General features: G+C 47.1%; 1 protein-coding gene across 2 annotated transcripts in view; it reads left to right on the forward strand.

Moving 5' to 3' along the window:
- Positions 1 to 21756, forward strand: part of CTC1 (CST telomere replication complex component 1) — a 34089-nt gene that overhangs the window by 8042 nt on the left and 4291 nt on the right. The window contains exons 1-19 of one of the 2 annotated variants that reach the window (XM_083419519.1): positions 11 to 289; positions 1780 to 2026; positions 2528 to 2727; positions 3259 to 3403; positions 4326 to 4628; positions 4771 to 4899; positions 6513 to 6736; positions 7589 to 7760; positions 8393 to 8596; positions 9727 to 9850; positions 11390 to 11504; positions 13985 to 14438; positions 15300 to 15389; positions 16526 to 16651; positions 16870 to 16934; positions 18597 to 18703; positions 19142 to 19310; positions 20511 to 20591; positions 21584 to 21743. In XM_083419519.1, the coding sequence (XP_083275645.1) occupies positions 99 to 289; positions 1780 to 2026; positions 2528 to 2727; positions 3259 to 3403; positions 4326 to 4628; positions 4771 to 4899; positions 6513 to 6736; positions 7589 to 7760; positions 8393 to 8596; positions 9727 to 9850; positions 11390 to 11504; positions 13985 to 14438; positions 15300 to 15389; positions 16526 to 16651; positions 16870 to 16934; positions 18597 to 18703; positions 19142 to 19310; positions 20511 to 20591; positions 21584 to 21743 (3306 nt within the window). In that variant the 5' untranslated portion in view covers positions 11 to 98. Of the gene's footprint in view, positions 1 to 10; positions 290 to 1779; positions 2027 to 2527; positions 2728 to 3258; positions 3404 to 4325; positions 4629 to 4770; positions 4900 to 6512; positions 6737 to 7588; positions 7761 to 8392; positions 8597 to 9726; positions 9851 to 11389; positions 11505 to 13984; positions 14439 to 15299; positions 15390 to 16525; positions 16652 to 16869; positions 16935 to 18596; positions 18704 to 19141; positions 19311 to 20510; positions 20592 to 21583; positions 21744 to 21756 lie in introns of those variants that run through there. The other variant, XM_083419520.1, reaches the window with a different exon arrangement.

Here is a 21756-nt window from a genome sequence, read left to right on the forward strand (position 1 = left end):
GCTCGGGACGCGCGAGAGGCGGCTGCTGCCTGCGATTCTGGCGGCGCGCTCGGCTCTCTCCTCCTCTTCCGGAGAGAAGTTTTGCGCGCCTTGGAGCCATGGATCCGCCGGGCTCGGCTGCCGGGGAAGCGGGCCGGGGGCTGCCCGGAGCTTCCTTCCCGGCGCTGGAGCGGCAGTGGCTGCAGGCGCTGCGGGGAATCAGCGGGAGCGACGAGGAAGCGGCGGGCGCCGCGCTGCGCTGCCTGATGCGCGGGAGCCAAAAGGACCTCTTGCAATTGCAGGGCTACAGGTGAGGGAGCCAGGGGCACGGGGAATGTCGGAGCTGGAATATATATATATATATATATATATGTGTGTGTGTGTGTGTGTGTGTGTGTGTGTGTGTGTTAGATATATAGGGTTTTCTTGGGAGAAAAGCAATGACAAACCTAGACAGCATCTTAAAAAGCAGAGACATCACCTTGCCAACAAAGGTCCGTATAATTAAAACTATGGTTTTCCCAGTAGTGATGTATGGAAGTGAGAGCTGGACCATAAAGAAGGCTGATCGCCAAAGAATGGATGCTTCTGAATTCTGGTGCTGGAGGAGACTCTTGAGAGTCCCATGGACTGCAAGAAGATCAAAGCTCTCCATTCTGAAGGAAATCAGCCCTGAGTGCTCACTGGAAGGACAGATCCTGAAGCTGAGGCTCCAAGACTTTGGCCGCCTCATGAGAAGAGAAGATTCCTTGGAAAAGACCCTGATGTTGGGAAAGATGGAGGGCACAAGGAGAAGGGGACGACAGAGGACGAGATGGTGGGACAGTGGTCTCGAAGCTACCAGCATGAGTTTGACCAAGCTGCGGGAGGCAGTGGAAGACAGGAGTGCCTGGCGTGCTCTGGTCCAGGGGGTCACAAAGAGTCAGACACGACTAAACAACAACATAGGTTCCCCATTGGTCGGAGAGAATAGCAGAGGCCAACCAGAGAATATTGAGAAGCAAAGCAGCTAGTAAGCTTGATCTTTATTGATCTGTTGCAACAGGGTGCTCCCCTCATCCGCAGGAGAGAGGAGGAACTCTATATGGGCTATAGGGGCTCTTGGATACCCCATAAGGGAAAAGGGCAATTTTTCTTACAACAAAGGGACCGCCAGGTCATGTAGCTGAACCCCCTGCGATGCAGGAATCTCAGAAAGATCACAAATGTCAGGTTGTGCACTTAGGCAGGAAGAGCCAGGTGCACAAATACAAGATGGTAAAAGGTATATTTCACATATTGTTCACTAACTTTGTGTCCTCTTGTGAAATTTTGAAATCAGTTTTCTGAAGGGTATTTTAGTAATCATTGTAATTTTTAATAAGTTTCTGTTTTATTATTAAATGCTGGTATTTCAAGAGTTAATTTTATTGTGTATTATTAAATTCTAATACATTATTGAATGTTACTTTGCTTATTTTAAAGTTATGTTTTTATTATGATTTTGGATTTCATCAGATTATTAGTGTGCACTTTGTTGTATATTTTGTTGTTGTAAACTGCCTTGTGTTTAGTAATATAGAAAGGTGGTATACATATTAAAGGTGAAATGAAAATGAAATGAGTACAATGAGGCAGCTTAAAAGGTATTGAGACCTATTCCTTTGGCTGATTCCCCCCCCCCCAAGCTGAGCCAACTATTTTTTTTATGTATGTATTTTTTAATGGATGAATATTGATTCTTACGTCTAGATATCTTGCGGAATTCTAGGTGGAAAGTCAAAATTTTGTTTCCTAAATCAATCATTATTTCCCTTCCAGCCTTATTTCTGTCTCTGACCTCCAGTCTCAACAGCGGATGCCTTGCTGCAGTCATCTAACCTGGAGCTCCGATGAATTCAGGGAATGGGTTCGCCAAGGTGAAGGCGTCTTGTCTAACCAGAGAAGGTTGCAACGGACACACTTGATACTCGTGGGCTACTTGACGGATGAAAGACTTGGGGAGAAAGAGAAGTTGGTGGATGGTAGCTTGTATGTGCGAGACAACACTGGCGAGTTGCCCTGCACGGTACGGCTTGAGGACTGCCTTCTCTTTTGCTTTCTAACACGGTTTCTAACAAACAGAGATGCGGGTGGCGCTGGGGTCTAAGCCACTGAGCCTTTTGGGCTTGCCGATCTGAAGGTCGGTGGTTCAAATCCCCACGACGGGGTGAGCTCCCGTTGCACTGTCCCAACTCCTGCCAACCTAGCAGTTTGAAAGCACACCAGTGCAAGTAGATAAATAGGTACTGCTGCGGCGGAAAGGTAAACGCCGTTTCCGTGCGCTTTGGCTTTTGTCGCGGTGTCCCATTGCGCCAGAAGCGGTTTAGTCATGCCGGCCACATGACCCAGAAAGCTGTCTGTGGACAAACGCCGGCTCCCTCAGCCTGAAAGTGAAATGAGCGCCGCAACCCCATAGTCGCCTTTGACTGGACTTAACCATCCAGGGGTCTTTTACCTTTACCTATTCAGAGTACCAATTTCATAGAAAATGTGTTCCTAATAGAGTCTCTTTCTCTCTTCGCTTCAGCTCCTGCGTTTTAAGCTTGAGTGGCTAGGGTGTCTGTTGCTGTTTCCCAGCTGGATATATATCCCCAAAGCAGGCAAGAGCACAGCTGGGTATTTGGAGATGATGCAAGACCCAATCCAAGTGATGCCTGGTCCAGAGAAAACTCTTGATGTCCTCCCTGTTTTCTACCCGAGACAAGCTGCACAGCTGCTCCATGCCAGGTAAAGGTTCAGTATTGCCTGCCAAGTACTTCCAGCAGCCATGATTGTTAGACCGGTCGTTGTCTTCCACCAAAAGCTGTCTGAGAAAATGAATACAGTCGTAACTTGGATCCCAAACGCCTTGGTTCTTGGACGTTTTGGCTCCCGGATGCCGCAAACCTGGAAGTGACTGTTCCGGTTTGCAACCTATTTTTGAAAGCTGAATGTCCGACGGAGTTTCCTGCAGCTGATCAGAAGCCGCGCTTTGGTTTCTGAATGTTTTGGAAGTCGAACAGACTTCCGGAATGGATTCCATTTGACGTCCGAGGTATGACTGCACAGAAATATGATGTTCCACAAGCTTCTGTTGGAGTGGTGAATTACTTGGCTTAAATAAAGACAAGTCATTCAAGCTTGTAACGTAAATTATTTTCCTGCCTTTGGCAGAACGTAACCTAGAGAAGGATGGTCTAGCCAGATTTGTTGCTGCTGTTGCAGTTCTCTGTTTATATAGGTAGACCCACCTTGGTATGATCTGCTTTTTTTTTTTAGGCCACAATATAAGGAGATCGCAAATCTGAATGTGGCAGGTGAACTGTGTAGGCTGAGCACTATTCTCTACATCCACAAAAATACCTTCTTTTTCATCTTCCTGAAGTGCTTTAGTTCAGCTACGTGTATCCCGGTATTTGTGCAGGTAAGCTGTCCCAGAAAATTCACTGTTACACCTGTACTGTACAGTAGCTCAGCCAAGCTGAGTCAGAGCTATGTTTCTTTTCTACGTTTCAAAATATTGCCTCTACACGAAGAGTTCATATTGCAATATATTCATTATGTAGAAGGTCACATTCACGATGTAAAGTTACAGTCGTACCCTGATTTTCGAACAGTTTAGTTCTCAAATGTTTTGGCTTCCAAATGTTGCAAACCTGGAAGTGACTGTTCCAGTTTGTGAACTATTTTTGGAAGCCGAAGGTCCAACGGGGCTTCCACAGCTTCCGATTGGCTGCAGGAGCTTCCTGCAGCCAATCAGAAGCCGCGCTTTGGTTTCCGAACATTTTGGAAGTCGAACAGGGTTCAAATCTCCCAGGCGCATTTTTGCAACAATGAAATTCATTAGTGCGAGCAGTTTCTGAGCTCTGGGCACAGTACTGCACCAAAGATTTCAGATTAAAGCTGCAGAGTAGAAGGAAAGGAGGACCTTTTTTTGCCTCCCCACTTCCAGCTACGCTCTCAAGACTGGAGAAGAGGCCTTCTTAAGAATATTAAGGGGGTTGGCAGGGGAAGGACTAGACCATGTGAAAAGTGAACATAATATTTTAGCTGCAGCTCATTCATTTTCAGCTCTGTATTCTTGTTATAAAAAAGTGCACCTAGACATTTTGTTGTTGCGCCCATAACCTAGGTTTAAGGTGCCATTTAGCTCCTGGCTTCCACATCTCAGTTTCTAACACTGGTACAGTCATCTTAGAGGTGCTATGTATCTGCCGTGACCCATAAATACCAGCTGAGATGCATCTCAGCTAGTTTTGAGGCTGGTGGATAAGGCTCTTGTTGGAAGAATATATTTCTTGAGAGTGTGCTGAATTCTGACTCACCTTCTGGTTTTTCTGTCCTAGAGATCTTCCCAGTTGGTTTGGCATCACGTGCTACAGCTTGGGCATCGGTATGTCCTCACTGCTCTTAAAACAGCTTGCCTTAAAGCTTCTGGATTGAGGGTATTCATCACCAGCTCCTCCTCACACCTTCTACCTTACTGTACGGAACGAGTGAAGGAGCAATCTTTGGACAGTACTTCAGAAGGAAGTCCAACTGTGTCTGTTTCCACCAAGGCCTGTGAGCAGCTTAGCAGCTCGTTGGAGTTGGAGGAGGAAGCAAAGACGGTGGTTCCAGCTCGGAAGTCCCAGATGATCTCCTATGCAGTAAGCAAGCAGTATCTCCTGCACAGAGAGAACCTCACCCTGAAATTGGTTCCTCTACCTTGGGATTCAAGAACGTGTCTTTGGATTTCTCCAGAACAGGGCACATCGTTAGTAATGTTTCCTTTCTCTGTTCCTTTTCCAGGGCACTATCACCCAGGTGCTAAATGCCCAAGCTGGGCTCTATGAACTGGACAACAAGTTCACTCTGTGCCTTGCTTATCAGCAGATGTTGAATTATGGCCGTGGGCTCCGACCAGGAGCAGGTGTAGAGGTGAGACTAAGGTCCTAGAGTTGGCGCTTTAAGAAGAAGTAGGGTTGGGTGACATCACCTAGAGACAACACCTTGACAACAAAGGTCCGTATAGTTAAAGCTATGGTTTTCTCAGTAGTGATGTATGGAAGTGAGAGCTGGACCATAAAGAAGGCTGATCGCCGAAGAATTGATGCTTTTGAATTATGGTGCTGGAGGAGACTCTGGAGAGTCCCATGGACTGCAAGAAGATCAAACCTCTCCATTCTGAAGGAAATCAGCCCTGAGTGCTCACTGGAAGGACAGATCCTGCAGCTGAGGCTCCAAGACTTTGGCCACCTCATGAGAAGAGAAGACTCCCTGGAAAAGACCCTGATGTTGGGAAAGATGGAGGCACAAGGAGAAGGGGACGACAGAGGACGAGATGGTGGGACAGTGTTCTCGAAGCCACCAGCATGAGTTTGACCAAACTGCGGGAGGCAGTGGAAGACAGGAGGGCCTGGCGTGCTCTGGTCCAGGGGGTCACGAAGAGTCAGACACGACTAAATGACTAAACAACAAGGGTTGGGTGATATCTGGTTTTCAAGATCATAAATATATCGCACCTAAATACTACGATATGCTGATATATCGCAGTGGCGATGTATGTCAGCTGCTTCTTCCTCCCAACCTTAGAGAAGGAAAAAGCAGCTGAGACACATCGCTCAACCCTGCTGTGCAAGCCCCCATGCTGCTCTATCTCACATGAGCTGGGAAGGGACCAGGGCTTTGTTGAACTCAGCTGGGGGTGGGAAGCAAGCCCCTCTGCTGCTGGGGCTCACACGAGCCAAAGGGGCAGGGAGCAAGATTTTAAGCAATCTTGCTTAAAATGTATATAGGAAGTGCAGTGTAAGCGATGGAAGTCAATGAAATTTCATTATTATTTTCATATTGAGATATTTGTAGAATAAATTAGGAAGGAATTCTTCCAACTTTTCTTCTTCTTTTCTCTTTATTTTTTCTTCTTTTTTCTTTTCTTCTTTTTTTCTCTTTTGTTCCTTTTTCATGTATACAGTGGTACCTCGGGTTAAGTACTTAATTCGTTCCGGAGGTCCATACTTAACCTGAAACTGTTCTTAACCTGAAGCACCACTTTAGCTAATCGGGCCTCCTGCTGCCGCTGCCCAATTCTTGTTCTCATCCTGAAGATTGATAGGGTGGTACTCAGAGATTATACAGAGTGCACTTAACATTCTTCCAGTCTGCGGTGATAAAGAGAGGATGTATATAGTTAGATAGGAAGGTCATGACATCACTTAGACATTCCGAGCTATCCGAGCTATCCGTGCCAGGGTAGCTTGGAAGGGAATGTACAGAAATACCACCTATGCAGGATCTCTAAGAAAGCAACAGGAAAGCAATACTCTACACTCCGCTAACCCAGAAATAGTGCTTCAGGTTAAGAACTTTGCTTCAGGATGAGAACAGAAATCGTGCAGTGGGAGGCCCCATTAGCTAAAGTGGTACCTCAGGTTAAGAACAGTTTCAGGTTAAGAACGGACCTCCAGAACGAATTAGGTACTTAACCCGAGGTGCCACTGTAGCTTTCAGAACTCACTGTTTCCTTGATGCTGATCTGTCCACTTGTCTTTCAGCTCCAAGACGTCCACCTTGTGCAGAAGCCCTTGGCTGCCTCGCCTTCCGTCCTTGGAGCTTGCCTGCGCAGCGTGGTTGTGCTGAAGAGCTTTTCGCCGTGCAGCACGTTATACCAGCCTGTAGCCTTATTTGGGAATTTTTATATTCAGCTGCTTTTGCGTTTCAATTTGAGCCTGCCGCTCTATATCTGGCTGGTCAGCTTGCTAGAGACCTTTGAGCAGAGGTGAGTGACGTGTAGGTGCGTCCCCACGAGGCAAGACGCAGCGATCACAGCAAGAACCTTTTTTGAACTACATCACTGGGAAACGGGGGCAAAGCAACTGTTTATATACATTCACGGTGTGTCAAGTGTGGAGACAATTTCCAGAATGGTAGGCATTAAACAGCAAATAATTCTTGGCCTTTTATGCCTTGTGGACCCAGAGCATTAGCACAATAAGCAGAACAAAATCCCATTGATGCCAGTATTTGTGCTGTAAAAAACTTAGATGTAGGCATTTGGGTGATGAAAAGACTCCTTCATTTTCTTCCTGTAAAATATTGTGTGTGTGTGTGTGTGAGAGAGAGAGAGGTGTGTGCACAGTCCACAAGATTTGATTTGCATCTGCAGCTTTGGGAAGCAGCCTGATACATTTCAGAGCTGCCCTGTTCCTTTTCAATTCCATGTATTATTCTGGACCAAATTAGATCAGTTTAAAAATAAGTTGTGTTTGCCTCTCACTGTCTTAAAAGCTTATAACAGATTAAAACTCTGACCCAACCCCTGGTAATTTTACGTACTGTAGAAGATGGCAGTTAATAACATAGTAATGAAGAACTTGAGGCCAAAGTGGGAGGGTAACAAAGGACTTCGATCACAGAAGGTATAAAATGTTCCATTGTGTGGGAATATCTTAGACTGACCTTTTCTTGGATGTGTCCATTCACATCCCATATCCTTTTCCCTTACTGTTCTCTCGGCTTGTTCTGTGCTTCCTTCCTACTATCTCCACCTGTGCATTTCCCCCTTCCTGGAGTTTTTATTTGAGGGTTACTTGAACCTGGCAGACGCTAATGCAGCCATAATTCCTCCTAGGTTTTGTATCCTTCCGCACCAGCAGTCCTTGCACTGCCTTAGCCACCAAGCCCAGGCAGCAGCAGAGAAGTTTATTGTTCCTATTCTGAATGTTCTGGTGCCGCTCGGAAAAGAAGAGAGAAACATCCATCAAGAGATTCTGGCGGAAGAGCACCACTGCCCCCTGCAGCAGGTAACTCTTCTCCTGACTGTGCAGGGACGCGGGTGGTGCTGTGATCTAAACCACTAGGCCTCTTGGGCTTGCCAATCGGAAGGTCGGTGGTTCGAATCCCTGTGACAGAGTGAGCATCACACCCCATAGTCAAATTCTTCTGGACTTAACTGTCCAGGGGTCCTTTACCTTTAGCTCCATGAATGGAGGACTTGCTAGTAATGTTGAGAGGATGTCTAAACCGATCGGAAGGTCAGCGGTTCGAATCCCCTCAACGGAGCAAGCTTCCGTTGCTCTGTCCCAGCTCCTGCCAACCTAGCAGTTTGAAAGCACACCAGTGCAAGTAGATAAATAGGTACCGCTCTGGCGGGAAGGTAAACAGTGTTTCTGTGCGCTCTGGTTTCCGTCACGGTGTCGCATTGCACCAGAAGCGGTTTAGTCATGCTGGCCACATCACCTGGAAAGCTGTCTGTGGACAAATGCCGGCTCCCTTGGCCTGAAAGCGAGATGAGTGGTGCAACCCCATAGTCACCTTTGACTGGACTTAACCGTCCAGGGGTCCTTTACCTTTTCTTACTCCTGATTGTAGCCCCGAGTGCTTCCGTCTCTTCCTGGAGATAGAGGATAATTTGACGCTCTCAATCCTTTCCTAGTATCAGATTTTGGAGCCGCCATGTCAGATTCCGCCTTTCTCTCTGCTGTCTGACATGGCTGAGAAGAAGGGCTGGGAAAGCCTCAGTCCCCTGCAACAACTGAACTCAGCCCCCGAGCTCTGCAACGTAATCGCTGAGGAGCTGAATCGCAGATTGGGCTGGTCCTACTCCAGTTTCTCTGCTGAGAGCTTTCAGCCTCGGGTGGTAAGTGCTAAATTCAGCTTCCTAAAAGCAGCAACGTTTCTGAACTTGCTGGGGGTTAAACTGGATGACCCTCTGTCAGGGACCGTGCTGAGGAAGGCTGCACTGAGGAGAAATGGTGGGAGCCATCCCCTCCCTCTGCTCCTGCTCCTGAATCTTCCCAGGAGCAGGAGGACAATATAGATTTGGAACAGTGGTTTGCAGAGGGGCTTAGTTCAGACAGCGGTAGTTGGGAATAACTGGATGGGGAGCGGTTAGGAGAAGAAACACTGGAAGGAGCGTCTCCACCCCCATCGTTCTACCCAGACGCTGAGGTCCAGCGCCGAGGGCCTTCTGGCGGTTCCCTCACTGCAAGTAGTGAGGTTACAGGGAACCAGGCAGAGGGCTTTCTCGGTAGTGGCGGCCGCCCTGTGGAACGCCCTCCCATCAGATGTCTAGGAAATAAAGAACTACCAGACTTTTAGAAGACATCTGAAGGCAATCCTGTTTAGGGAAGCTTTTAATGTTTGATGTATTATGGTATTTTAATATTTTGTTGGAAGCCGCCTAGAGTGGCTGGGGAAGCCCAGCCAGATGGGCGGGGTATAAATGATAAATTATTATTATTATTATTATTAAAAGAGGGGTTTACAGATTTACAGTCGTTGGACAGCATTCCTCCAGCACCCTCCCCAAGGTTGAGAAGAGCTCAGAAACTCTCAGAACAGAAAGCGCAGAGGGTACAAGCTCAGATTACAAGATGTAGGAGTGACGTAGATCAATAGAGACGGAAGGGGTGTAAGCCTTAATTGGGAGCACCGCCATTCTGGGTAGATGCTTTCTTTTGTCCTTTGCTGTGTTTTTTAAAGAGACTAACTGGTAATAATTCCCTTTCATTTGATCTGCTCACTAACAGCCATGGGGGAGGAAGCCAATTCCCTGAAGCGTGACACCCTCAGGGGTCCCTTCCAACTCTACAATCTGCAACCCTGTGATTTTAAGTGCTTTGCACACTCCCATCGTGTTATACAAATGCTTATTATTTCATTACAAAGAGATCCCTGGAAAATGTGTGGGAATAGCATCATTTAATCATTATGACTCGTCCGTGTTCTTCACCTTTTCCTTTTCTTTTCTCTTTTTTGGGTGGGTAGGTGTTGCTCGGGTGGCTGGACTCTTCCAGCAGTGGCTCCCTCAAGTTACAAGACAGAAGCAAAGCAGTCCCTTGTATAATATTCCACAGAGATGGCCGGCCGTTTGCTGATACGTCTTTAGTAGGTGTGTCCATCCTATATCGATTCTGTGATTTGAGTGCTCTTAAAAACCAACAATATGATGCTGGCTCTTAGGACTTAGAAAATTATTACACAGCTTTGATTTTAAGAGGATAGCTTTCTTCAAAAGAAACCATTGTATTGGACCTTTAAACAAAAACCATGGGAAGATAGATTAGCACGTAGTAAGAACATAGTATAGTATTCTAAACCAATTTCCAAAATACAATACTAAGACAGCTTTTACATTTGAACAAAATTGCCAAAATAGATTGTTACACATCACGATAAAAAGGTCTGACACCAGACAAGGAAACCAAATAGCCTGCTCTTAGCCATGCAATCTTCACCAACCAAGTCAAGAAAATGCATTTTTTTAAAACCAGCTTTGTATTAATTATGAAGCACGGAAACAAATATTTGCAATTCCTTGGACTTCAGAAAGGGGTGAAATAATGTTGCCTTTAATTTTAAAAGGGCTCTTGATTATCTGTGGTTTAATCTTGCTTTGGGTTCTAGCTCTGGAGAAGGCCTGTGCAACATTAGGGACAAACATATTGTAACTAGCCTTTATTGGCATACGTTAAAACAGTAAAATCATACAAAGTCATCCAAATAGATTGATAATCCAAACACATACAGCATATAAAAGACTAAATAACCACCATTGAATAAATCAGGTAACTTTAGATTTAGCTTTAAAGATCTCGGCTAAGTACCCTGAAACAATCTTGGTAGTTTTGGGAGTATCATCCCTCACCAAATATTGGATTGTAAGTTGATATTTTCAGTTGTAAGGGAGTCGCCAGGAGAACTCTGCAATGTATAACCTGCTGCTGCTGCCGTGGTTTGTGGGGCAGCGGGAAAAGGGGCTTTCCAGTTCTTGCTAAATTTCTGATGCTGCTGAGGGCTCTAGCTTGGAGAAAGATCTTATTTTATCTTGCCCTCCAGCCTGCCTGCCCCTTCCCATACAGTGGCACCTCGGGTTACATACGCTTCAGGTTACAGACTCCGCCAACCCAGAAATAGTACCTCGGGTTAAGAACTTTGCTTCAGGATAAGAACAGAAATCGTGCAGCAGCAGGAGGCCCCATTAGCTAAAGTGGTGCTTCAGGTTAAGAACAGTTTCAGGTTAAGAACGGACCTCCGGAACGAATTAAGTACTTAACCCGAGGTACCACTATAATTGGAGTCCCCCTCATCCCTATTTTACCTTCATAAACAGATTGCTAACTTTGTCTCCAGTGACTACAGATGGAAATGCACTGGTGTCCGGACTACTTTGTGCTCCAAGGCGGATTCTCAAAGCTAAGCCAGATTTCTCAGTCTCTGCCCCTGGAATGTACTGGGTCAGATAAGGATGAGTTTGTCTTTTGAGAATAAGAGATTTGGCACCGAGAGTAGAATGACTTGCTTTAGATTTGAGGACCAAGCCTTCTGCAAGCACCTCCATCTGCTTCACAGTTAAGACTTTTTATTCAGCCAGCTTTGCTTAACTGTTGGTGTGGTGTCTATTTCTGTTATTGTCGTTTGTTTATTGCAGGGTGCCTCCTGCAGGTAGAAATATTTCAGTTTGTAATCGAGCAATTCCTTCGAAGTAATTTCCCTTCCTGGCAGCAGCTGGGGTCACACGAGCACATAAAGGAGAAGAAAACAAGGCAAGTCTCCACAAGCTGCTCTCTGACCGTAATAATAAATAAATAAATAAATAAATAAATAAATAATAGTTTTTATGTATACCCCGCCCTCTCCAGCCAAGGCCGGGCTCAGGGCCGCTAACAAGAAATAATAACAACAAGTTGAATCAATACAACTTAAGAACAAGATTAAAATACAACATTAAAATACCGAAACATTAAAATATTAGCCCAAATGCATTGGGGAGGGGAGGAAATAGTCTAGACTAGACTCCCCCAAATATATGGGAAGGGAAAGGGGGGCAAAGCTTATAATTATTATTATTAAGGCAAGTCTCCCCCTTTCTCTGAGCCCCCGAAAGATTGAGACCACGGCAGGGCCTCAGAGTGGTACAAAGCGCACAGGTGGAAGGTTCTAATATAGAAGGTTCTCCTCAAGCGGTGGAGGAGGAAGAAGAGAAGAAGAGTTTGGATTTGATACCCCGCTTTATCATTACCCGAAGGAGTCTCAAAGCAGCTCACATTCTCCTTTCCCTTTCTCCCCCAAAACAAACACTCTGTGGGGTGAGTGAGTAACTCAGTAAAAACCTTCTGCTTCTCCCAAGGCTGTGGATAGCCCTTTTCTCATGCACGGAGAGTGTTAGGATTCTGCCAGTGGCTCCTGGCTGCTTGCCCAGAAAGTATAAAGACAAGGAAGGTTTCTTACCATCTTTTTTAAATTCAGTACCGTATTTTTCGCCCTATAGGACGCACCGTCCCATAAGGCGCACCTAGTTTTTTGGGAGGGAAATAAAGGGGAAAAAATTATTTCCCCCCCAGGCGCGGGGTTGGGGCGGGGGAAGCCCGAGCTTCCCCTGACCCCAGCCCCCAAAGAGGCAGCTCTCTGCAAGCCGTGGGAGCCCAGCGCTGGCTCCCGCTGCTTGCTGAGAGGTCCGCGAAGCCTGGACGCGCTGAGCTCAGCGCGCGCAGGCTTCAGCATGCAGGCAACTCTCCGCAAGCAGCGGGAGCCCAGCGCTGGGCTCCTGCTGCTTGCGGAGAGGTCCGCGAAGCCTGCATTCGCCCCATAGGATGCATACACATTTCCCCTTCATTTTTGGAGGGGAAAAAGTGCGTCCTATACGGCGAAAAATACGGTAACTACAGAGAGAAGCTATAGAACCCAGCCTCTTGGATAATGGCATTATCCCGAGTGAATCTCCACCCCCCCCCCCATCTCTCCCACTTCCCCATTCATCACTTCTACGGGTGCTGCTATGTGCCCTCTTTCTTTGAGCTCCTTGCTCTCTACTTTCAAGGCTTGCTGGGTTTTGGGAGATGGAGGGTCTGGAGTACTTTCTAAAGACACAGTGTCCATCGGCTGTCGCCCCTCTGCTGCTTCCTCCTCCTCCTCCTTTCCCATTATTTCCCAACTTTCCCCCTCATCTGCCTCTGAGCTGTGACCTCCCGTAAACCCCTGTTGTAAATCTAATCTGTCTTCCACTTCCTCCTCCCTGGAAGGGTCAGGGAGGGGAGGTAGTCTCTACCATTCCTCCTCTGCCCCTGACAGATACAGTGGTTCCTTGGCTTTCAAACAGAATTCATTCTAGGAGTCCATTCGATTCCCAGAACTGTTCAAAAACCAAAGCGTGGCTTCTGGTTTTCTGTAGGAGTGTCCTGCAGCCAATCAGAAGTTGCGCCGGACGTTTGGCTTCCGAAAATCATTCAGAAACTGGAGCACTGACTTCCAGGTTTTGATGGTTCAAGAGCCGATTTGTTCAGGAGCCAGGCCATTCAGCTTCCAAGGTGCGACTGTACTGTCCTTTTGGCAAATAATGGCACAGTCTTGGAGTTTGCTGCCCTTCTGCCCACAGGGCATTTAAAGCAGCTTCACAGCATAAGAAATGCAAACAAAGAAAAAATTACCTACTGGGAAGTGGGCATATACTCACAGCTACGTTTACAGTGGTACCTTGGTTCTCAAACGCCTTGGTACTCAAACAACTTGGAACCCAAACACTGCAAACCCAGAAGTAAGTGTTGCGGTTTGCGAACCTTTTTCGGAAGCCGAACGTGCTCCGTTTTGAGAGTTACACTTCATTTTTGAGTGCCACACTTCCATTTTGAGTGTTACGATGAGGTCTGTCTGTTTTTGCTATTTATTTTGGGGTTTTTTGCTTTTGTGGCTCTTTTTGTTTTGTTTATGTGACTGTGTGGAACCCAGTTCAGCTACTGAATGATTGATTGTGTGACTGCAGTACATTGTTTATTGCTGTCATTTTATGGATCCATGGCCTCGTTAGATAGTGAACTTCATGTTAAATTGCTGTTTTTAAAAGTCTGGAACAGATTAAGCAATTTTGCATTACTTTCTATGGGAAAGCGCACCTTGGTTTTGGAACGCTTTGGTTTTGGAACAGACTTCTGGAACGGATTAAGTTTGAGAACCAAGGTCCCATTGTATTTATTTTTTGTACATAATGGGCTTGAGCTGTACTCACCCCTCTGCTCTGCTCTCCTCCAAGGCCTTACGTACAGTTTTGTTATGAGGATGTGGAGATCCTTCATACTCCCGAAAAGAGAGCCTCCGAGGGTCGCCGAGTGAATGAAAGGACCTCTTCTCACGCAGAAGGCGATGGCTCCAAAGCCGCTGAGCCAGGATCACAAGAGGGGAGAATACCCGGCGCCGGAAGGGCAGAGTCGGGCGCCAGCACAGCAGAGCCTTCCCAGCGCAGCGCTGCGGAAGCGGCCTGCGTGTCCCGCCTGTTCCTCGTGACGCAGAAAGAGGGGCTCGTCTGGCGCAACTATCTGCCGACATCCGGAGACGGGGGCAAAGGCGGCCGCGCAGCGCAACTCTGCTTTCAAGCCACAGTGGTGTGGATGGGCAGCCCTGAACTGTGCAAGAATCTTGGAGAAACCGGGTGCCGGCAAGAGTTTACCACTTCCGCTCCGCAAGAGACCAGTGAAGCCCAGCAGAAAGTAAGACAGGGGAGGGGGCAAGGGGTGTTTTCAGAATCCTCTCCGGGGTTGGAGTGGAGGTAGCTGGGTTGACTTTTGAGATAAGTGCTGCTTCCTGCATTGTTCCTCTACTGATGTATATTGCATTTCCAGCGTTCTGCAGCTGGTTTTGCCGTATTTTTCACTCCGTAAGACACACTTTTCCCCTCCTAAAATGCAAGGGAAAATGTGTGTGCGTCCTATGGAGCGAATGCAGGGGGGAGGCAGGCGGGAAAAGCTCCCAAGAGCCACACACAAGCTCCGTGCGCTCTTGTGGGCTTTTCCACAGGAGGGAGAAGGGACTGACTGGCTGCATCAGTCCCTTCTCCCAGAAAAGCCAGGAGAAGCCGCGCGACCCCTTTAAAGAGCGCAGGGCTTTCGCGGAAGCCTGGAGAGCGAGAGGCGTCGGTGCGCACTGACCCCTTTCGCTCTCCAGGATTCAGCGATAGCCCCGCGCAGCCCCTCCGGCAGGGAGAGGTTGCACGGGGCTATGGCTATTAGCCCCTCTCCCACTCGCTGCCTTGGCTTGTGCCATAGCCATGCGCAACCCCTCCAGAAGGGAGAGGTTGCGCAGCCTGTACGCTGCTCTTTGGGGCTGGGGGGGGGAAGAAGATTTTTTTTTTATTGATTTTCCCCCCTAAAAACTAGGTGCGTCCTATGGTCCGGTGCGCCCTATGGAGCGAAAAATACAGTAATTCTCATTTTCCCTCAAATGATCACCTGTGCTGCAGGGAAGCCAATTCTGTTGCTTCTTAATGTGCTTTGCCTTTACATTTAAAATTGGCTTTCTTCTCTTACTGGCCTCTCTTTTTTCCCCTTTATTAATAAATTCTCTCACTTCAGCTGTTGCTTCTGTTCCTGAGGAAATCGCTCCGGTGGTTCCCCTTCCTGCACCCGGATCACCTGTACCATCTCACCATCCCCCACTGCGCGGTAAGGATGAAAAACGGCTCCTGGAAACCTCACAAGAGACCTCCCGGTCATTTCTGGGGTTCTTTGATTTCCTGTGATCAAAATGCTTGTCCTTTGCTGGAGGCTTGTTTACTCTGCGACAATCTGGCGTCTCTTCCTTGTTTGCTCTGCTAAATTGTCAGTCTGTAGTTCATAGATTTCCTCTTGTTTGTGACCCTGTTCTTTCTGAGTCCGTATTTACCTGTGCCTTAACAGAAACACTGCCACTTGATTTGCTGCTTTCCCCAAAGGATCTGTTACCTTTTCTTGTCCATTCTTCACATACTTCTAGGCTTGGGGACGGATGTGGGTCTCCTCCCCCCTCTACCCAGAGGATATAACTGATTGGGTGGCATATAAATGCCAAGTTCACGTTCCTGCATTGCAGGGGGTTGGAATATAGGACCTTCAGGGGTCCTTCCAACTACCAGTACAGTGGTACCTCTTGTTATGTACTTAATTTGTTCTGGAGGTCCGTTCTTAACCTGAAACTGTTCTTAACCTGAAGACCACTTTAGCTAATGGGGCCTCCTGCTGCTGCCGCGCCACCGAAACACGATTTCTGTTCTCATCCTGAAGCAAAGTTCTTAACCCGAGGTAATATTTCTGGGTTAGCGGAGTCTGTAACCTGAAGTGTATGTAACCTGAAGCGTATGTAACCCAAGGTACCACTGTACAGTCATACCTCGGGTTACAGCTGCTTCAGGTTGCATTTTTTCAGGTTACGGACGGCTGAAACCCAAAGTACCGGAACGGGTTACTTCCGGGTTTCAGCGGTCGCGCATGTGCAGAAGCGCTAAATTGCACTTTGCGCATGCACAGAAGCGCCGAATCGCAACCCGTGCGTGCCCAGACGCGGGTTGCAAACTCTGCGGGTTGTGAATGTGCCTCCCACACGGATCACGTTCGCAACCTCAGCGTCCAGTGTATTCTGTTGCACAATATTTTTCTATTCTGTCCCGCATCCAGTGCTTTTTTTAGGTAAAAGTGCCATGGCTGCCGGCATAAAATGGCTGCCATGTGCCTCAAGAAAAAGAGGTGACAGTTCTCTTTAGTGACTACTGTCACAGCAAGAAAAGCTCTGAGTGACTGTATCTTTGGCGCTATTGCTTTTGCAGGACTTGGGTGTCTTTGATCAACTGTGCTGCTCACCAGCACAAGGAAACCTGAATCCGCTGAGACATTCCTTGTTTCTCCCTGTTCCAGATGGAGCCCTGCTGCACCATGTGGGCTGTTTTTCTCAGGTAGGCCTGTGTGCGTTGCCTCACTGTGAGGAGTGAAGTAGCAGGGAACCAAGCGGAAGGCGTTCATGGTAATTGGCTTGTGGAACACCCTCCCACCAGATGTCAAGGAGATAAAGAACTATGCAACTTTTAGAAGGCATCTGAAGGCAGCCATGTGTCAGGAAGTTTTAAGTGTTTGACATTGCATTGTGTTTTTATAAAGGAATGTTGTTTTTCAGCTGGTTTCGACAGTGCCGCAGATGGATCGAAAGCTGTTTTCCATTCCGGAGATTCTCAGCTCCAGGTAATCTAGCCTTCCCTCTGTTCCTCTTTACTAAGAAGCTGATAAAAGAATCTGTGGGGAAACATAAAAAAACCCAAAACGATTCACAGGGAAGGGAACAACATGGCCCAGTCAATTAGTTCCTGCAACAGGGAATTTTTGTATTGGCTTCTGACTCTCCGCTAAAAAGAAAATGTAATGATATTCTGGCTTTTAATGGCTGTGGATATGAGAGAAGCTGGTTTTTGAGTACCAGTGCCTTGTATTGAGATGAGAGAGAGAGCTAGCTGAGGACGTGAGGTGCACACAGACCTCGTCTTAATCTGAAGAGTAATTTGCATGCGCATGGCTGGAGGATCAGGGAAGCGGCGCTCTCTTGAACCCCACCAGCCCCCTCCATACACGAGTGCCACCTCCGTAATGTGTTGATTAATGTATGGATGCTTTTAAACAAGACCCAAAAGGATCATGTTAAGATTAAGCACCAGAGATGCCAGTTAAGTCACACATTGCTTGATATGCACCATGCAGCCGTGTCATGTGTGATAGGGATTTTGAGGTCTTAATATGGTCATGTTCATAAGTGTACCAACCAAGCACGTACATAGATCAGCACAGGAAGACTGACCAGGAACCATTTTGATTCCTAAATGAGCAAATGTTTTCTCTGCAAGGTCAAACCTCCCATTGTCTCTTTCCTCACAAATCCTGTCTTAAGGGCACATTTAAGATATGAATAGGGTGTGAGCCTGTGACCTGGCCCAGGAAATAAGTATTTATCACTACAAAAGAATGGCCGGGCTCCCCAGGAAATCCAATCAAGTAACCTGCCAGACAGGAGATAAACAACAACAGGAGAAAAACAATATTCAAATTTCTGTTTTAGACCGCCTTTTCTGTGATGTATGTATGATGTTTCTGGGGGTGGTTCCTCCTCCTTTCCTGAGGGTGAGGGGAGCACCCTGTTGCAACAGATCAATCAAGATCAGGCTTACTAGCTGCTTTGCTTCTCAATATTCTCTGGTTGGCCTCTGTTATTTTCTCCGACCGATGGAGAACCTATGTAAGGACTCTATATGGGCTCTTGACAACCATATGTCAGGAGTGCTCTGATGGTGTTTCCTGCTTGGCAGGGGGTTGGACTCGATGGCCCTTGTGGTCTCTTCCAACTCTATGATTCTATAATTCTATAATTCTTGGATACCCCATAAGGGAAAAGGGCAATTTCCCATAAGGGAAAAGGGCAATTTTTGTTTACAACAATGTCCTGACCCCTTCAATCCCATACCTCCTGCCACACACCTTTGCTTGAATCTGCACCTCTTCTGCCTTCAGCTTCATGTCTGGAAATTGTTCCTTCGGAACTGGGAAGTTTCCACAGTGATGATGCTCTTAGGGAAGTGGTTACTGACTCAGCCTGCGCTGTTTTTTAGGTGGGGGATGAGGAATATCTGATGCTTAGCTCCATCTCTGCGACTCGGCAGAGTCAAAGGGAATGTATGGTGTTATTACAATTTGTTGGAAAAGAATATGTAAGGAAAACAATAAAAATTCACTTGGGGGAAAAAGAATGTAAATTTAAATATGGAAAATCAAATAAAATTTAGGGGAGAGAATCTGGCCGTGCTCTCTCCAAGTATTTGAGAACCTGGTAAAACTCTTTAACCTGTTCCCACTCATTAGTTTCACAGGCTCCCTGGTCTCTTTCCCTGGCCTAATAGTGCAGAGGACTTTGGTTAAAGCATACGTTGGAAAGAAGTCGCCTGCAGAGGTTTTGATGCAGCAGATGGGTGAGAACCTTGAATGTACGGTAGAAGGAGCATTTCTGGTCCATGGCTGGGCCCATAAAGAAGACACATGGACCTGATCGGTGTGTCTGGGTCAAGCAGAATGATTCTGCAGGGGGAGAGCTGCTCTGGTGCCAAGTCTTTTTGCTCTATATGACTCACTTTTTCCCTCCTAAAAAGTAAGGGGAAATGTGTGTGCATCTTATGGAGCAAATGCAGGCTGCGCAGCTATCCCAGAAGCCAGAACAGCAAGAGGGTTTGCTGCTTTCACTGCGCAGCGATCCCTCTTGCTGTTCTGGCTTCCGAGATTCAGAATATTTTTTTTCTTGTTTCCCTCCTCCAGAAACTAGGTGCGTCTTGTGGTCTGGTGCATCTTATAGAGCGAAAAATACGGTATTTACTGGATGAGATCAAAGTGTTGCCTGTCTTCCTCACACTTAGGTAAACTCTTATCCTGGAATTACACCGTGAAGCTACGTGTATCACCTACAGCTGGTGCCTCAGAAGTGCTGGATGTGTACATTGAAACGGCATTCTTGCCCTACCTTTGGGGTCTGCTTCCTGGTGCCAGAATTCTCTTTCAGAACTTGCAGCGCAAGGTTTCCATCAGGTATGTGGAATCAAAAGGCGTTGAAATGGGCTTAGGCGCCTACTCTGGGCTGGTAGGTGTGTTTGTGCTGACCACCACCCAGGGCCGTAGCTACGGGGTGTTGAGCAATGCCCCCCCCAGGGGCACAGGCGAGGGGTGTGTGTGCAAAATCGGCTAAAACATATGTCCATAAATATGCCTATACAGTGGTACCTCTGGTTACATACTTACAGTATTTTTTGCTCTATAAGACACACCAGACCACAAGACGCACCTAGTTTTTGGAGGAACAAAACAAGAAAAAAATATTCTGAATCTCAGAAGCCAGAACAGCAAGAAGGGATCGCTGCGCAGTGAAAGCAGCGATCCCTCTTGCTGTTCTGGCTTCTGGGATAGCTGCACAGCCTGCATTCGCTCCATAAGACGCACACACATTTCCCCTTACTTTTTAGGAGGGAAAAAAATGAGTCTTATAGAGCAAAAAATATGGTAATTCGTTCCGGAGGTCCATTCTTAACCTGAGGTACCACTTTAGCTAATGGGGCCTCCTGCTGCTGCCATGCTGCCAGTGCGCGATTTGTGTTCTCATTCTGAGGTAAAGTTCTTAATCCGAGGTACTACTTCTGGGTTAGCGGAGTCTGTAACCCGAAGTGTTTGTAACCCAAGGTGTTAGTAACCTGAGGTACCACTGTAAATAAAAATATTGATTATTGCCACATAGGAAAAGGTTTTAAATAGAGGGTCTTGAATGGGTGAAGGGTGGGATTGGAGGAAAGGCGGAAAGAAGAGCTAATTTGTCCGTGGCTTGGAGGCGCTATCTGGACGGTTCTGCCAGGGGCACAAGATCACCTCGCTACGGCTCTGCCACCCCCCCCCCAGCCTTGCCATGCTCTCATTACTAGATACAGCACCTCTGTATCTGTGGATGCCGAGTCCGTTGGGGACACCACTGATTATATGTTGCACTGTTAAGTTATATGAAATTCCAAGGGCTCAACGCTTAAAGGAAACAGACGTTTTAAGGCTGGCGCAGTTACAAACAGGACTGAGTCAAGATCGGATGTGGCAGTGGGGGGGGTGTACTAAAGGGGGGGGGGAATTAGCAGCTACCCTGAGCTCCAGTTCTTTGGGAATCCCATTTCTGCCCCGTGGCATTGATATATTTCTTTTAGGATAACAGACAGGCTGCTTCCTTGAAAAATCATAACCTCTGTATTACAGATTCAAAAACGTCTATTGTACGTACATTATGCCCAGCTGCGTGTCCGTTCTGGCTGCTGCACCCCAGGACCTTTCTTCCCTGTGAGTACAAAGTACCTTCCTTTTCTTGACACTTCCAGCAGAAATTTGAACTTGTTCTATACATTTTAGTTACTGTATTTTTTGCTCTATAAGACTCACTTTTTCCCTCCTAAAAAGTAAGGGGAAATGTGTGTGTGTCTTATGGAGCGAATGCAGGCTGCGCTGCTATCCCAGAAGCCAGAACACCAAGAGGGATTGCTGCTTTTGCTGCGCAGCAATCCCTCTCGCTGTTCTGGCTTCTGGGATTCAGAATATTTCCCCCCCTTCTTTTCCTCCTCCAAAAACTACTTGCGTCTTATGGTCTGGTATGTCGTAATGGTAAAGGTACCCCTGCCCGTACGGGCCAGTCTTGCCAGACTCTAGGGTTGTGCGCTCATCTCACTCTATAGGCCGGGAACCAGCGCTGTCCGCAGACACTTCCGGGTCACGTGGCCAGCGTGACAAGCTGTATCTGGCGAGCCAGCGCAGCACACGGAACACCGTTTACCTTCCCGCTAGTAAGCGGTCCCTATTTATCTACTTGCACTTGGGGGTGCTTTCGAACTGCTAGGTTGGCAGGCGCTGGGACCGAACGACGGGAGCGCACCCCACCGCGGGGATTCAAACTGCCAACCATACGATCGGCAAGTCCTAGGCGCTGAGGGTTTACCCACCGCGCCACCTGCATCCCCTCCTGGTGTATCATATAGAGTGAAAAATACGGTAATTTAGTAGGGCTCAAATACCCACCGGTACATCATTTTCATATTTAGCGTACAGGATGCTGTGAATTTCAAATCTGTTTCCCAAAGCCTCTCCCATCTGTATTAAGTCCTTTGCCCAGTGTATCATAACCAATTTAACCTGTTCATCTTTTTTATGCCATTCCAGGAGCAAATTATACATTTTCGACAGTATTCTAGTATTGCTTTCTAGAAGTTCTTTTTGAAACTTTGATATCTCATAACTAAAACCTTTCTGTTTGTCTATCCTTTTTGTCTTTTTAATTTTAGGCAGCTGGGTGCCGCCTCTGCTCCTTCCGTGCTGCATTTGTCCAAGATAACGCCTGAGCCTTCTGTTCTGGGCCAAGCACAGGTCGCCTGTCACCTGGCGTGTGTCCTGTCTTTGTCCCTGCACTGGAGCTGCTCCCTTTGCAACAGCATCTTCTCTGAGGTGCCCAACAAAC

The sequence above is a fragment of the Podarcis tiliguerta genome (genome assembly GCF_965153285.1).
Source record: "Podarcis tiliguerta genome assembly, chromosome: 17".
Lineage (NCBI taxonomy): Eukaryota > Metazoa > Chordata > Lepidosauria > Squamata > Lacertidae > Podarcis > Podarcis tiliguerta.